Source organism: Podospora pseudocomata (genome assembly GCF_035222375.1).
Source record: "Podospora pseudocomata strain CBS 415.72m chromosome 1 map unlocalized CBS415.72m_1, whole genome shotgun sequence".
NCBI classification, from domain to species: Eukaryota; Fungi; Ascomycota; class Sordariomycetes; order Sordariales; family Podosporaceae; genus Podospora; species Podospora pseudocomata.
Window position 1 is genome coordinate 1274132 of NW_026946363.1, and position 12583 is coordinate 1286714.

At 52.1% G+C, this 12583-nt stretch overlaps 5 protein-coding genes across 5 annotated transcripts; 3 read left to right on the forward strand and 2 right to left on the reverse strand.

Annotated features, from left to right (window-relative positions):
• Nucleotides 1-708: 708 nt before the first annotated feature.
• QC762_106380 (uncharacterized protein) lies at nt 709-2113 on the forward strand (the record flags this gene model as incomplete). The annotated part of the gene is made up of 2 exons (XM_062885034.1): nt 709-955; nt 1008-2113. The coding sequence occupies 2 exons, from the start codon at nt 709-711 to the stop codon at nt 2111-2113; spliced, it is 1353 nt and encodes a 450-aa protein (XP_062747965.1).
• A 1443-nt stretch (nt 2114-3556) lies between these two features.
• PST2 (flavodoxin-like fold protein) lies at nt 3557-4543 on the forward strand (the record flags this gene model as incomplete). The annotated part of the gene is made up of 3 exons (XM_062885035.1): nt 3557-3669; nt 3722-4236; nt 4291-4543. 2 exons carry the CDS (start codon nt 3557-3559, stop codon nt 4224-4226), a joined length of 618 nt encoding a protein of 205 aa, XP_062747966.1. The 3' UTR covers nt 4227-4236; nt 4291-4543.
• Nucleotides 4544-4985: 442 nt separating this feature from the next.
• YAE1 (Essential protein Yae1, N terminal) lies at nt 4986-5789 on the forward strand (the record flags this gene model as incomplete). The annotated part of the gene is made up of 1 exon (XM_062885036.1): nt 4986-5789. One exon carries the CDS (start codon nt 4986-4988, stop codon nt 5787-5789), a length of 804 nt encoding a protein of 267 aa, XP_062747967.1.
• Nucleotides 5790-5855: 66 nt separating this feature from the next.
• On the reverse strand, nt 5856-7823 carry QC762_106410 (uncharacterized protein; the record flags this gene model as incomplete). Its single annotated transcript, XM_062885037.1, has 1 exon — nt 5856-7823. The coding sequence occupies one exon, from the start codon at nt 7821-7823 to the stop codon at nt 5856-5858; it is 1968 nt and encodes a 655-aa protein (XP_062747968.1).
• Nucleotides 7824-8373: 550 nt separating this feature from the next.
• Nucleotides 8374-12003, reverse strand: QC762_106420 (uncharacterized protein; the record flags this gene model as incomplete). Its single annotated transcript, XM_062885038.1, has 2 exons — nt 8374-8985; nt 9054-12003. 2 exons carry the CDS (start codon nt 12001-12003, stop codon nt 8408-8410), a joined length of 3528 nt encoding a protein of 1175 aa, XP_062747969.1. The 3' UTR covers nt 8374-8407.
• Between the last annotated feature and the right edge of the window lie 580 nt (nt 12004-12583).

The window sequence follows — 12583 nt, forward strand, 5'->3', positions numbered from 1 at the left end:
AAGATTGGTAAATCCCAACAACAGTGCTAAGCTTTTACTTGACGTCTCCAAGAAAATATAGCAGGTACCGGAAGCTTTCTCACCTGCGGCGGAGAAGGGGCATGATACCACACACCATCCAACTAACAAACTAGACTAAACCAGTTGAGTCCACTTCCTACCCCAGACAAGACACAAAGAAAAGGCGGGGGTGGAATTCGGCGCCGGTTTGCGAATTCCCATGTGGTTCATTGATCAATTTATTGGAACAAGCGAATTCTTCTTTTTTCCTTTTTGATGGCTTGTCCCAAAGAAAATTAAGTCCTGGTTATATCCGCTTGACACGGGATGTGTGGACGGTGATTCCCGAACCTTACCTAGGTACCTTCCTCCTATGAATACTGATCACGGCCCCGCCGCCACTTGCGTATCCCTTCTTTCAAATGCTCTAAAAGGTGAAAGAAAAGATACGAAGTTGTCCCTATCTAATGCCGTCGATGGCCTCATGATTTGATGTTACTCTAGACCTCGTCCCCCTGACGATTTGAAAGTGGATGCTCAGACCAGAGACCTCAGCTTATACTTATCCGGACGATATATCCCCACCGCCACCAACCGAAGTCACTTTTTCTTTGGAACAAAACACCGTTATCCTTTCCAACGGCAGCTGAAAGAGCCTATTGGACTGGAAAGAAACAAAGTCAGAAAAGAGGTCTACGAACACAGACCATGAAGGAGAAAGATTCCACATCCGCCTCCGACTCGGACAGAACAGACGGCGAAATCTCAATCCCAAACGACCAGAACATCGCCGGCTTCAAGCCCAGCCACAACACAGAAACAGATCCTGCCTCGAATGTTGACCCACCACCAGATGTGGTCCCAGATGGAGGTCTCACAGCTTGGCTCCAAGTCCTAGGCTCGACCGCTATCCTCGTCAACACCTGGGGTCTTATCAACACCTTCGGGGTCTTCCGTACGTCTTGTTCCATCCCATTCCCCTTTGCGAAATCTAACCCGTTGCACAGAGGCCTACTACGAAACAACCCTCCTATCCTCCCATCCACCCTCCTCAATCTCATGGATCGGCTCTACCCAAGCCGCCCTCCTCTTCTTGGTCGGCGTGTTCGCCGGTCCTCTCTATGACGCCGGCTACTTCCGCCACCTCCTCATCACCGGCATGTTCCTCATCGTCTTCGGCCAGTTCATGACCTCGTTATGTACCGAGTACTGGCAAGTCCTTCTCGCGCAAGGGTTTTGCATGGGGAGCGGCATGGGAATGACTTTCCTACCTTCAGCTGCAATCCTCAGTCAGTACTTTGCCCGCCATCGGGCGTTAGCCTTGGGCATCGCCTCGGCAGGGTCGCCAGTTGCCGGGACGGTTTTTCCGATCATCTTTTCAAAGTTGGAGAAGAGCCTGGGTTTCGGCTGGGCGACGAGGGTGATCGCCTTCATCCTGCTGGGAATGTCGGTCATACCAGTCGCGTTCATGAAGACCAGGGTGCCACCTCACAAGGGGAAGAAGTCGCTGGTCGACAAGAGCCTTTTCAAGGATGGTCCATATTTGAGCTTCACCGCTGGCGGTTTCTTTGCCTTCCTGACGCTCTATGTTCCGTTCTTTTACATCACGCTGTATGGCACATCGCAGGCGTCGGTTACCGAGTCCTTTGCGCCGTATCTGGTTACGTTGCTGAATGCCGGGTCGATTTTTGGCAGAATTATCCCCAACGCGCTGGCGGATCGGTTTGGGTGCCTGAACCTCATGCTCGTTTGCATGTCGGGGAGTGCAATTCTCGTCTTCGGCTGGCTGGGAGTCAAGAATCTCGCTGGATCAGTGGTTTTTGTACTGCTGTATGGTGCCTTCTCGGGCGGCGTGGTCAGCTTGACACCTAGTGTTGTCGTCGAGCTATCTCCTGATCTTTCGAGAGTTGGGACCAGAATGGGTTTTGGGTTCATTGTCTCTGGAACTGCGGTTCTGATTGGGACGCCCATTGCGGGTGCGGTCTTGGGTGGTGAGAGTGCCAATGCCAGATGGGTGCCGACGGTCCTGTATGCTGCCTGTGGGCTTCTGATTGCGACGTTTCTCTACTCGACAGCGAGGTTTTTGCAGTATAGAAAGAAAGGAGGGTGGTAAGAAGTGGTCATGGGGGCATCTCATCAATTCATACCTGCTACTATATGCATTGGGAGAGACGACATGTGCGTGGTGTTTGGGTTTGTTCATGACAACACGAAAGGCTAGAATAGTTCAGTTTACATTAGGTATATGCAAATTTACGGATGATGCATGATATAAAGGAAATAAATAGTACCTTGGCCCAAACTACCGCATCATCTCTGATATCAAGACATCCGCAACTGCCGGGAAGAAGTGTGCCCAGGGAAGTCTGAGTCGCGCTGACACAGTAGTAGATATGCTCGACTGAAACGTGTTTGATGCCAAGCACATGAAACCAAAGTACTCCAGTCTGGAATGGGCAGTCATAACCGAGAAGAGTAAAGAGCTACCAGAAAGACGTTTCGTGATATGTTCGTGGTGTTCCATGGATGGAGAGCTCTTGCGTGCCAAGCATCGCGGACAGGGAGCTTAAGCACGGTTCAACTCCGCAACTTGCAGCGTGCACGGATCCCAGAGTGTCCTCGACCCGTTTGGCTGCATGTGATCCCCTGCGGAAAAAAAAAAAAAGTTCCATCATTGTTCCTTCAGAAACGTTACGTCGATGCAGATACGATGTTCTGGTGGCTGGTGGTTCAACAGACAACTGTCATCGGGGTTTAGTATTTACAAGGCTGCTTTGTCTCGGAAATCCAGCGATTGAAGCAACCCGATTTGTCAGAGGCCAATCTGCAGCCAAAACGCGAGGGCGAGGGCCGTGAATAATGTCTTACAGCACTTCCGTCAGCCCTTATTCAGCAATGCTAAGGTCAATCTAGAGTGGGGCAGTCCTGGTGTTGAGGGGCAGTTTTGAGAGGGGCAAGGCCTGGGCGACCAACACAGCTAGCTGAACATCAGCTACGGGCGTGTGGGATACCACTATTTTGCACTCCAGGGTGTCCTGGACGTTGAGTATCCTATATTTGGTAATGGATCAATAACTTGTGCAGAGACCGGATGCGGACAATGCTAAACATGGCATTCGCGATATCGGTTTTGGAAGCATTTCGAACGTGTTGACAGGCCCGTCGGGAGGGGGAGCCGGACCAATTTCGGTGCTACACCGACGCCTCTTGGGCGTTGCGTTACTAGACATCGAGCCCCTCTGTCGGTCGCCAGCAATCGTTGATCCAGGGTTGATTATCCGATCATGACGAATGCCGACAAATGCAGATGAGGTACCCGCAACACGGGGGTCTAACCTGAGACCTTCTTTGACGCGGGATCTTCCCTGGGCAGTACCCCATCCCTTCCCGCTGTCAATTTGACAAGTATGTATATATAGACTTGACTTCCTCCCTCTTCTTTGCCTATCCAGCTTGGTTATCATTCCCAACATCCAGCTGATACCCACGCCTTGATCTTTCCAAGCACCACTTGATACCCATCAACGTCAAATATATACCCACATAACCAGTCAACATGGCTCCCAAGATCGCAATTGTTTACTACTCGATGTACGGCCACATCAAGCAGTTGGCTGAGGCTGAGAAGGCCGGTATCGAGAAGGCTGGCGGCACTGCCGATCTCTACCAGTAAGTTGTCTGCACTTCAGATCATGAGACATGCTAACAGTGAAACACCTAGGGTCCCTGAGACTCTTTCTGACGAGGTCCTCGCCAAGATGTACGCTCCTCCCAAGGCCACAGATGTCCCCGTCCTCGAAGACCCAAGCGTGCTCGAGCAATATGACGCCTTCCTCATCGGCATCCCAACAAGATACGGCAACTTCCCCGCTCAATGGAAGGCTTTCTGGGACAAGACCGGCAAGCAATGGAGCTCCGGTGGTTTCTGGGGCAAGTACGCCGGTGTCTTCATCTCCACTGCCTCTCAGGGAGGTGGCCAGGAGTCCACTGCTCTCGCCGCCATGAGCACCTTCGCCCACCACGGCATCATCTACGTGCCCCTCGGATACGCCAAGGCCTTCGGCATCTTGACCAACCTGGATGCGGTCCGCGGTGGTAGTGCCTGGGGAGCGGGTACTTTCGCTGGTGGTGACGGCTCTCGCCAGCCTAGTGATGTGGAGAAAGAGCTGGCCACCATCCAGGGCGAGGAGTTTTACAAGACGGTCGCCAAGGCTTTCAGTGCGTGAAATCACCATCGTGAGTGTTTGTGTGGGAGAAGTGGGACGGCATGTGGCTAATAGGTGGTGAAAGGGGGTTCATCGGGGGGAGAGTCAGTTCCTGCACCGGCTGTCGTTGAGACTCCAGCTCCAGCAGCTGCCAGTGCCCCTGCAGCTGGGGAAAGGCAAACGAGGGCCGAGCCAGTGCCAGAGCACAAGGAGGATAAGGAGGAGGAAGGCGGACCATGCGGATTGCCATCCAAATGCGTCATTCTATGATTTCTGCAAATAGCGTTACAATATTGTTTTTTTCCCAGCGAATACACATATGGATATCAAACACACCACACCTGTCGACCACCTCCAATCCCTTGGCCAACCTTGAACCTGCAACCCTGCATAAGGTATGTGAACAGGCAGGACGGAGCACAACATTTCATCCATTAGGCACCCATCCAGACCATTTCATCGAGATTTTCTTTCTTGCATTCTTGGATGAACCTTTCACTCCAAATTCCAACCGCCTCAACTCAATTACAAAGCAATTGACTCACTTGTGAGAGGGTTAGGGTTATGCATGTAGCAAATACATCCTCCACCTGCATCAATTTATTTTAGCTTTTTTGTTTGCCTTCAAGCCGGCTCGCTTTCAACATTCACTTTGAACTCAAAATTTTCCCCCTTTCCAACTTTTTCCCAACCTTTTCCCAACCTTGAATCCCCCAATCCCACCCCCGTTTTCATCAACTACCCATCTCACTCATCCTCTCCAACATTAAAAATCTTACCATGCTCCTCCGCCATCCCTCCCTCCACCCCGACGAAACAAGAGCATCAACCGCCAACAACCAAGACATCTTCCCCAGCATGTCCTCTCACCCAGCCCCCAGCCCATACCAAGACCAAGACGACACCGAGCCCGAAAACGGCCAGTTCGACGACGTCTGGGGCGACGATGAAGACAATGACTTTATCCCCTCTTCTACCACCACCGTCTCATCCTCATCAGAAAGAGAACGTGACATCAACCGCCTCAAAACTCTCCACTCCAAAACCGGCTACATCGACGGCATCACCCACGCTAAATCTACCTCTGTCCAAGCCGGCTTCGACGAGGGGTTCACCCTCGGAGCCAACATCGGCTCTCGGGCCGGGATCCTCCTAGGCATCATCGAAGGCTTCGTGGCTGCTTTTGGGCTGCAGTCTATTTCCACTTCTCCACCTCAGCCATGGGAAACCGCAGAGTGGGGGCGGTTAGAGGTCCTTCTCAACGAAGCCAGGCGAGAGCTTGACGTGAGAAGTGTTTTTGCCAAGGACTGGTTTTGTGAGGACGGGACGTGGAATTACCCCGTTGGTGACGAGGAAAGCGGCGGGGAGGTGCTCTTCCCGGATGTGGCGGCTTCTCACCCTCTGATCAAAAAGTGGGATGCGATTGTCAGGCGGGAAGGGGAGAGATTTGGACTTGATTGGAATGTTTTGAGAGATGAGGAGGGTGTTGAGAGGGGACATGAGTACGATCAGGAAGAGGAGAACAGCAGACAAGGGAACCAGCCTGCTGTAGCAAAGACTGGAAATCAGGCTCTTGCCTGGTAAAATTCTTTCAGGGCTGCTACAAAAAGCGTCTCTCAACTCAATACAGACACCGCATCATCATTCAGCTCAAAACACCCCATCGGCAGCATCTTTACTCCACTTCCCAGCGATTTTGGCAATTTGTTTTTGCACCCTTTCTGCAACCACATCTCTCAACTCCGTCTTGGGCTTGACATACGGCTTCACCGTCTCCCTCACCTTCGTCTTTTGCTCAAAATCATACGCCAGCCCAATCAGTTTCTCCTCGCTGAAACCCTCACCAACAAAACTGATACCAAAGGGCAAATTCCCTGCCCAACGCACCAAATCTCCACGTTGGTCCTTTTCCTCAACCACACTTCCATCATTCGGCAGTTTCCCCATCGGCACCGTCACAACTGGAGTTCCCAGCATCGCCGGCATGGTAGCGGACCACCAGGTCGGGATAACCAAGGCGTCCAACGAATGGTTTTTGAGCGCTCCCAAAATTCCCTGCGGGCCAGCGGCATAGATCTGGGCAGAGTAATTACCCCAGAAGTAAGGCGAGTCGTTTCCGTGGCCGGTATTGGTCAAAACACCCTCCCAGCGAGCGACATCTCGGTCGGGATAGTGCTCCAGGTGTCCGTGAGATTTTGTCCAGTTTATCAGAGATTGAAGGTCGGTGAGATTGGCTGGATTGCTGGTCAACGAGGCAAAGTATCTTGGGAGTGCGGAGATGAATTCGGCGTTTACGACATGCATTTGATATGGGCCGAGGTTCATCAGGACCTGACCGGGCAAGTACAGGTCGTCGATTATCGTTGCGTTGGCTTCTCTCAGGACGCCAAGGGCGGTGTTGAAACTCGAGACAATGTATTGGAATGATTGCGGCAGAGGGCTTGGGATCAGATTTCTTGGAATGCCGATTCGTTTACCTGACAAGGAGCCGAGTTGGCAGGCGGAGACGTAATCAGGGAGCGTTTCGAAGGGAATAGAACTCGTGTAATTGTCTTTTGAGTCTTTTCCGGCTATGGCAGCGAGGAGGTATGCGGCGTCCTTGACCGTCCTGGCCATGGGCCCTATGGTGTCCTGGCGTTCACTGATAGGCACGACAAGGTGGCGGGAGGTCAGGCCTACAGTCGGCTTGATGCCAACAAGGTTGTTCATCTGGGCCGGGGCGATGATTGAACCATGGGTTTCAGTCCCCAGGGAGGCAGCTGCCAAACCAATGGAAATGGCCACACCGCTGCCGGAGGAGGAACCGACGGGATCTTGTTTTGGGAAATAAGCCCCTTCTGTTTGCCCACCGGTCGAAGACCACCCATTGCTCGAGTTGAAACTTCTAAAGTTGGCCCATTGGGACATGTTGGCTTTCCCCAGTATCACCGCACCTGCTTTCCGGAGTTTGGCCACCACGGTGCTGTCCTCTGGCACTTTTGCTCCAACAAGGGCGTATGACCCGGCGGTATTTTCCATCTTGTCAAAAGTCCCAATACTATCCTTCAATAGAATCGGGATACCGTGAAGAGGTCCCTTTTTGTCGCCCGCCGCCCGAGCAGCGTCCAGGTCTGCCGCAATGGACAAGGCATCGGGATTAATCTGTGTGACCGCCTTGAGTGTCGAATTAACCTCGTTGATCCGTGCGATGTAAGCGTTCACCAAGTCAACCGTAGTAAATAGACCCGAATCCAACCCCTTGATCAAATCCGGAATCTCCGCGTTGAGAAGTGAAGGGAATTTTTTGCCTCCTCCGTTTGAACAAGAAGGCGCAGCACAACTCTGCTGAACCCAGAGAAGTGTCAAAACAAGAGCGAGCAGCTCGTCAACGGACGCAAGCATGTTGCTGATCTTCCCGAGAGCTTCGAGGTCGTGTATTGCGTTTTGCAAGGTGAAAATACAAACAACGAGAGAAACGAGAAGGAGGAAGAGACGGGCCTTGAAAGGGAGGAGCGTGGAGGCCTGATGTATCTTTTCTTGCTGCTGTCGTTGTTTACCCCCGGGGGTACCCAGGAGCGGTTCGACCGCCTCGGATTGACCACCCATGTCGGCGTTGGATTGGATCTCGGTGTTATTCATTGGCGATGGGTCGGTTGATCTCAGTCAGTCCTTGCTTAGAGCCAAGAGAAAGTTGCACGAATCTACCCGATTTTGTCAAAACCTGACCCTAACTAACAACTCTCTTAATCCCCCCTCCCCCACTTTCATACAAGATAGGCAGTCGTGGCTTCCCAACTAGCGGAGACAAACGGCAGGTAACTGGCGCGGTAGTAGAGAAGTTGTGTGCTGTGTAACCAATACTCGAGGCAAGAGCTCTTAGAGGGAAGGAATCCATGGTTACATGTAACTTGGCGGGGTCCAAAAGCTGCCGTTGGTCCTTCCCGACTCTCGGGACAGGGGCCCCAAGGGAATGAAGGTTGATGTAGTATTCTGATGGTTTCCAATCGTCTGGTGACCCTAGGTACCTTGCAGGTCTCTTATGCCGTTGCCTGCTAGGAACTCGCTCGCAACACAAGAGCCATACAGATGATGTGATTCGGGACTGAAGTTATCATGATGGTGATTGCTTCAGGCACCTACACACCCCAAGCACAAGTCATGTCATGCTTTATTCGACTGCCTATCACTATCGCTGCTCACGACTCACACAGTTGTCTAGATATTCACTTCCCCCCCGTGGTCCCAAACCCGCAACCCCCCAACCCATGCATCCTATAGCCCTGCTCACCCTCAGGATAATCAACCCCAACTCTCCTCTCCCCCGAAACACCAGTCATCCATCCAAACCGATACATCCTCCCCATCCTCTCTACCCTCCGATCCCTCTCCCTCCTCCCCAACATAGACAACCTCTCAAAATCCCTCAGCATCGCCGAATCACACACATAGTAAATCTGACACGCCAACGAATCCGGCGCCGCTGGCATATGCGGCCACTTGACAAGCCACATGTAGCTGAATAGAGTCAAGATAAGAACAATAAGCAGCGCAACCGTCGTCCAAGTACATATCTCATGCGTCTGCCACGTCTGAGCCGAAGAAAATGGAATGCTCGACAGTAAAGCCGGTACAAACTTGGACAGTATCCCGGCAAAGGCAACGGCCCCAGCCATCAAATCCTTCTGACGAACCGCTCTCCACAGTCCTGTAAATACAGTCTTGGGACAGGGCTCAAGAACCGACAGCGCTGCTGGCTGTTGTTTCTGCGCCATACGTTGGTAGATACGCCTCTTTGAGAATGCTAGCAAGTACCACGCCGTCAGCAACGTTCGCTCTTGAAAGTTGTTAGCAGGCAGGGAGAGACTCAACTCGTAAACAAATGATCCCACATAAACGAAAGCACCACACCAAGCCCGGTAAACAACATCCTCACGCCAAACCCCTGGCTGTCCATGAACCACTCAAACGCCGACTCCTGGAGGTCCTCATACTCGGTGAGCTCGTAGTAAAGGATAAGAATCAGTAAGCCGCAAAAGAAGGCCAAAAGCACTCCCTGGAAAGTCCTTTCCCTCCCCGGCACATAGAACGTCATTCTCTTCACAGGCAAACCACTCCTGGCCCGCCTCATCTGTCGCAAACCAGCCCTCTCAACCGGCAGAATCATATCACTGCCATCAATCTCACAGTTAGACCTCATCTTGGTCTTCCCGTTCTTGTGACCCCCTACCGAAACCGACGAAACAACAATCCCATAATCATGCGCCCTCTTTCCAGTCCAGTTTCCCAACCTCCCAAGCCGAAAGCTCAACCCCTCACAGTTTCTCCTCAACAACTGCTCCACCTTTGCCGAATCATCCAATCCATCCTCTGCCCTTCTTTCCATCCCCCTCATCAACACCTCCCTGGTCCTATCAACCTGCAACAACGCGCAAACCCCAGCCACACTGCTCGGATCCGCCGCAGTCCCAGTCCTCCACCTGGCAAGCATAAACCCCAACACCATCACCAACACAATCAACCCCCCCAGCAAACCCTCCGCCACCCTCGCCGGCACAGGAAAAACCGCCACAGTCAAAAAACAAGTACTGAGATTCACACTCAGGCAGCTCCCCCGTAGCTTCAGTCCCACCGTCTCTCCCGACACAGAGATCAGCCCTGCCACGCATAAAACAACCAGATCGCTCATGAGGGAAATCGGATCGCCATAGCGCCATAGCAACTTCCAGCCGCTTATACGACCAGGTTGCATGACCAAAGCATCTACACCTGCGCCAGCAGGAGGGTTGTGTTTAGTCAAAAGACGAAAAGGAAGAAGCTGCTTGATCTCGGCATCAATCGCCTGAACAGGAATGAGCAAGAAAATCGTAAGCAAAATAGGCAAAAAGTAAATCGTAAAGTAGCTCGCCCGATTCGGAAGCATGAGATTGGCGGCAGTGGAGTTGGGCAAGTTGGGCCATACCGGAAAGCTGGTTGCTGTTGCTGTCGGGACGCCATCGGCATCCGTGAGTGTTGTGATGACAGAGGTGGCGGGGACCTGCGTTGTTGCGGTGAGCGTTGGGGAGCCACGAGCGTTCGTCAGGGTCGTGAGAGTGTTGATGAGATAGAGCTCGCCGTGGAAGTCGGTTTGCGTGCTTGTTGGGACGCCATTAGAGTTTGTCAAAGTTGTTACTGCTGGAATCACCATCACCGCCGGGACACCGATGAGGATGCTGCTCGTGGACGTATGGACAATGCTTTTTATCCACATCTGACCAGACATCGTGAACTGGGTCGTTGACTCAACGTACACGTTGACGGGTACGAGGACATATTTGACAGAGGGTTCTAGTTGATGCGGGACCGGTGACGGTACGCTCGTGGTCAAACGTAAATCGAATGGTGTTGTGGGGTATGAAGTAGACGTCGAAATTGAAGCTGTAGATTTACTCGGATTTTCCAAGTGCTCCGTTGAAGCTGACTGGAGCTGTGTTGGTTTTAGACTGCTCCAAGATAAGGACAGAAGCGTGCTGGAGTCCCGTATAATGCCCATCTTCGTCTCCAGAATCGAAGCTGGTTCTGACTGTGAGGTTTGTTTTGAGCTATGAATGAAGATGGGTGAAGTGACCGAAGCTGGCATGCCATCCGCCTTCGACTCTGAATCCGAGGTTGTTACTGGGAGCACTGCTATGTTTGAACTCGTGACTGTTTCTGTGGCAGTTGTTTCCGAAGTTGAACTCGACTGAGACATGGATGGTTCGGACTGTAAAGTCGATGTATCAACAGACTCAAAAGTCGATTGCTTTGTACTAGTAGGCGATGGCAATAGCGTCACACTCGAAGTTGTTGATGGCTCGCCAATATTGTGTTCGCCCCAAAGGTACAGGCCCGCGCCAGGATAAAGCCGTCCCGGGAAGCGAAGCCTGACAATAAGGCGTTCCATCTGCCTCTGAACGTCCCATTCAACGTAGTAATTGAGAAAGGTCTCTGGTAATGGCTCTTTGACATCGTACCGGGTACTGGTTGTCTCTTCACGCGGCTCGCCATGCCACGAGCACCGTAAGAATCGCTTCATGAAAGCATTTGGGTACGGTATCGCTGGACCTGGCGGAGGAGCAGGGATCGTGGCTAACTGAGACTTGTACCAATCGTCGTAGCTCTTGACACATTCATCGGAAAACCAGAGACCAGGAATACCTTGACGAGGTGATTTCCAGCCCGGTGGCGGAGTGGTCAAAGGATCAGGTGCAATGATGACCTGGCACGCTGAGCTATTTGTTGTTATGATAACGCCCTGGTAGTTATACATGCATTCGTTTGGCTTCTCTTCACCTGGGAATACCGCCGTCCTGGCCATTACGTTATCTGGATGGCCGTACCAGCTATTAGCCCAAGTAACATAGGTGGTGATCACGTTGGTGTTCACATAGTAGCTGGTATGTGGGCGGGGATCTGGGGCCATTCTCTTGTTGAACTCAGCTGGAAAAGACGTCGTTGTCGCATCCGGCATTCTTGTACTGCTTGGAGGGTCATCTTGAAGGGAGGTTTCCACCGGCAGCCCATAGAACTTCTGTCGAGCCTCAGGTGACAATGCATTCAGGACATCAAATGCCGGCTTTGGATCTCTCGGATCAGGTATGAAGCCAAATTCTTGGGGTATCTCCGTTCGGCTGTCTTCGTGTGGAAGCGAGTGAAGCAGCCTCTCCAAGGCAATGATGAGGCCACAGAGGACAAGAACGACTGTAGCCAAAAAAGAAATTCGGAGCGGCAGGGGTTTGTAATCCGGGATATCATTTTCTGTATTTCGCCGACTTCGAGCTGATTTCTCTGTGGTGGCGGCCATGATGGAGGGTTCTCATCCTGTGGAAGGGTTGAGCGCTCGAAGAGAGGGCACATCTTGCTCATTGCATGCCGGGAAGAAACTATACTTAATAACGACGGCATCGTTCCGTCCTCGACAAGGTATGGCTTCCATTCCATTTTAGTCCAGGAACTTTACAGCTTCAAAAGGGCACCATGTTCTAGACGCCATCATATAGGGTCTGCGGCGCAGGCTGGATTGCCGGGTGGTATAAATTGACTTTTGTATAACCTTGGGGGCCAACGTCCCTGGCGATGTAACTTTCGGTTGTATTGTGATAGATTCGAGCGGCATTTGAACTTGGTCCTACATTTTGCCTGGGATTAGCGAACGGTCACCAGCCCCCAACTGTTAACAGCGATCCTAACCTGTATGCCCGCTATTTTGCTAACCAGCTGGGGACTGAATTTGGTTTGGCTTTTGGGGTCACCACCAACTGTCCTGGCCCCCAATAGCATGTCAGGGGCTGCTGCCCGCAAACGTTTGAGGTCGACGTTGGATGCTTAGGTCCGTCGGTACTGCTGGATGTAAAGGTGAAAATGACGCGTACACCCGCTCCCCT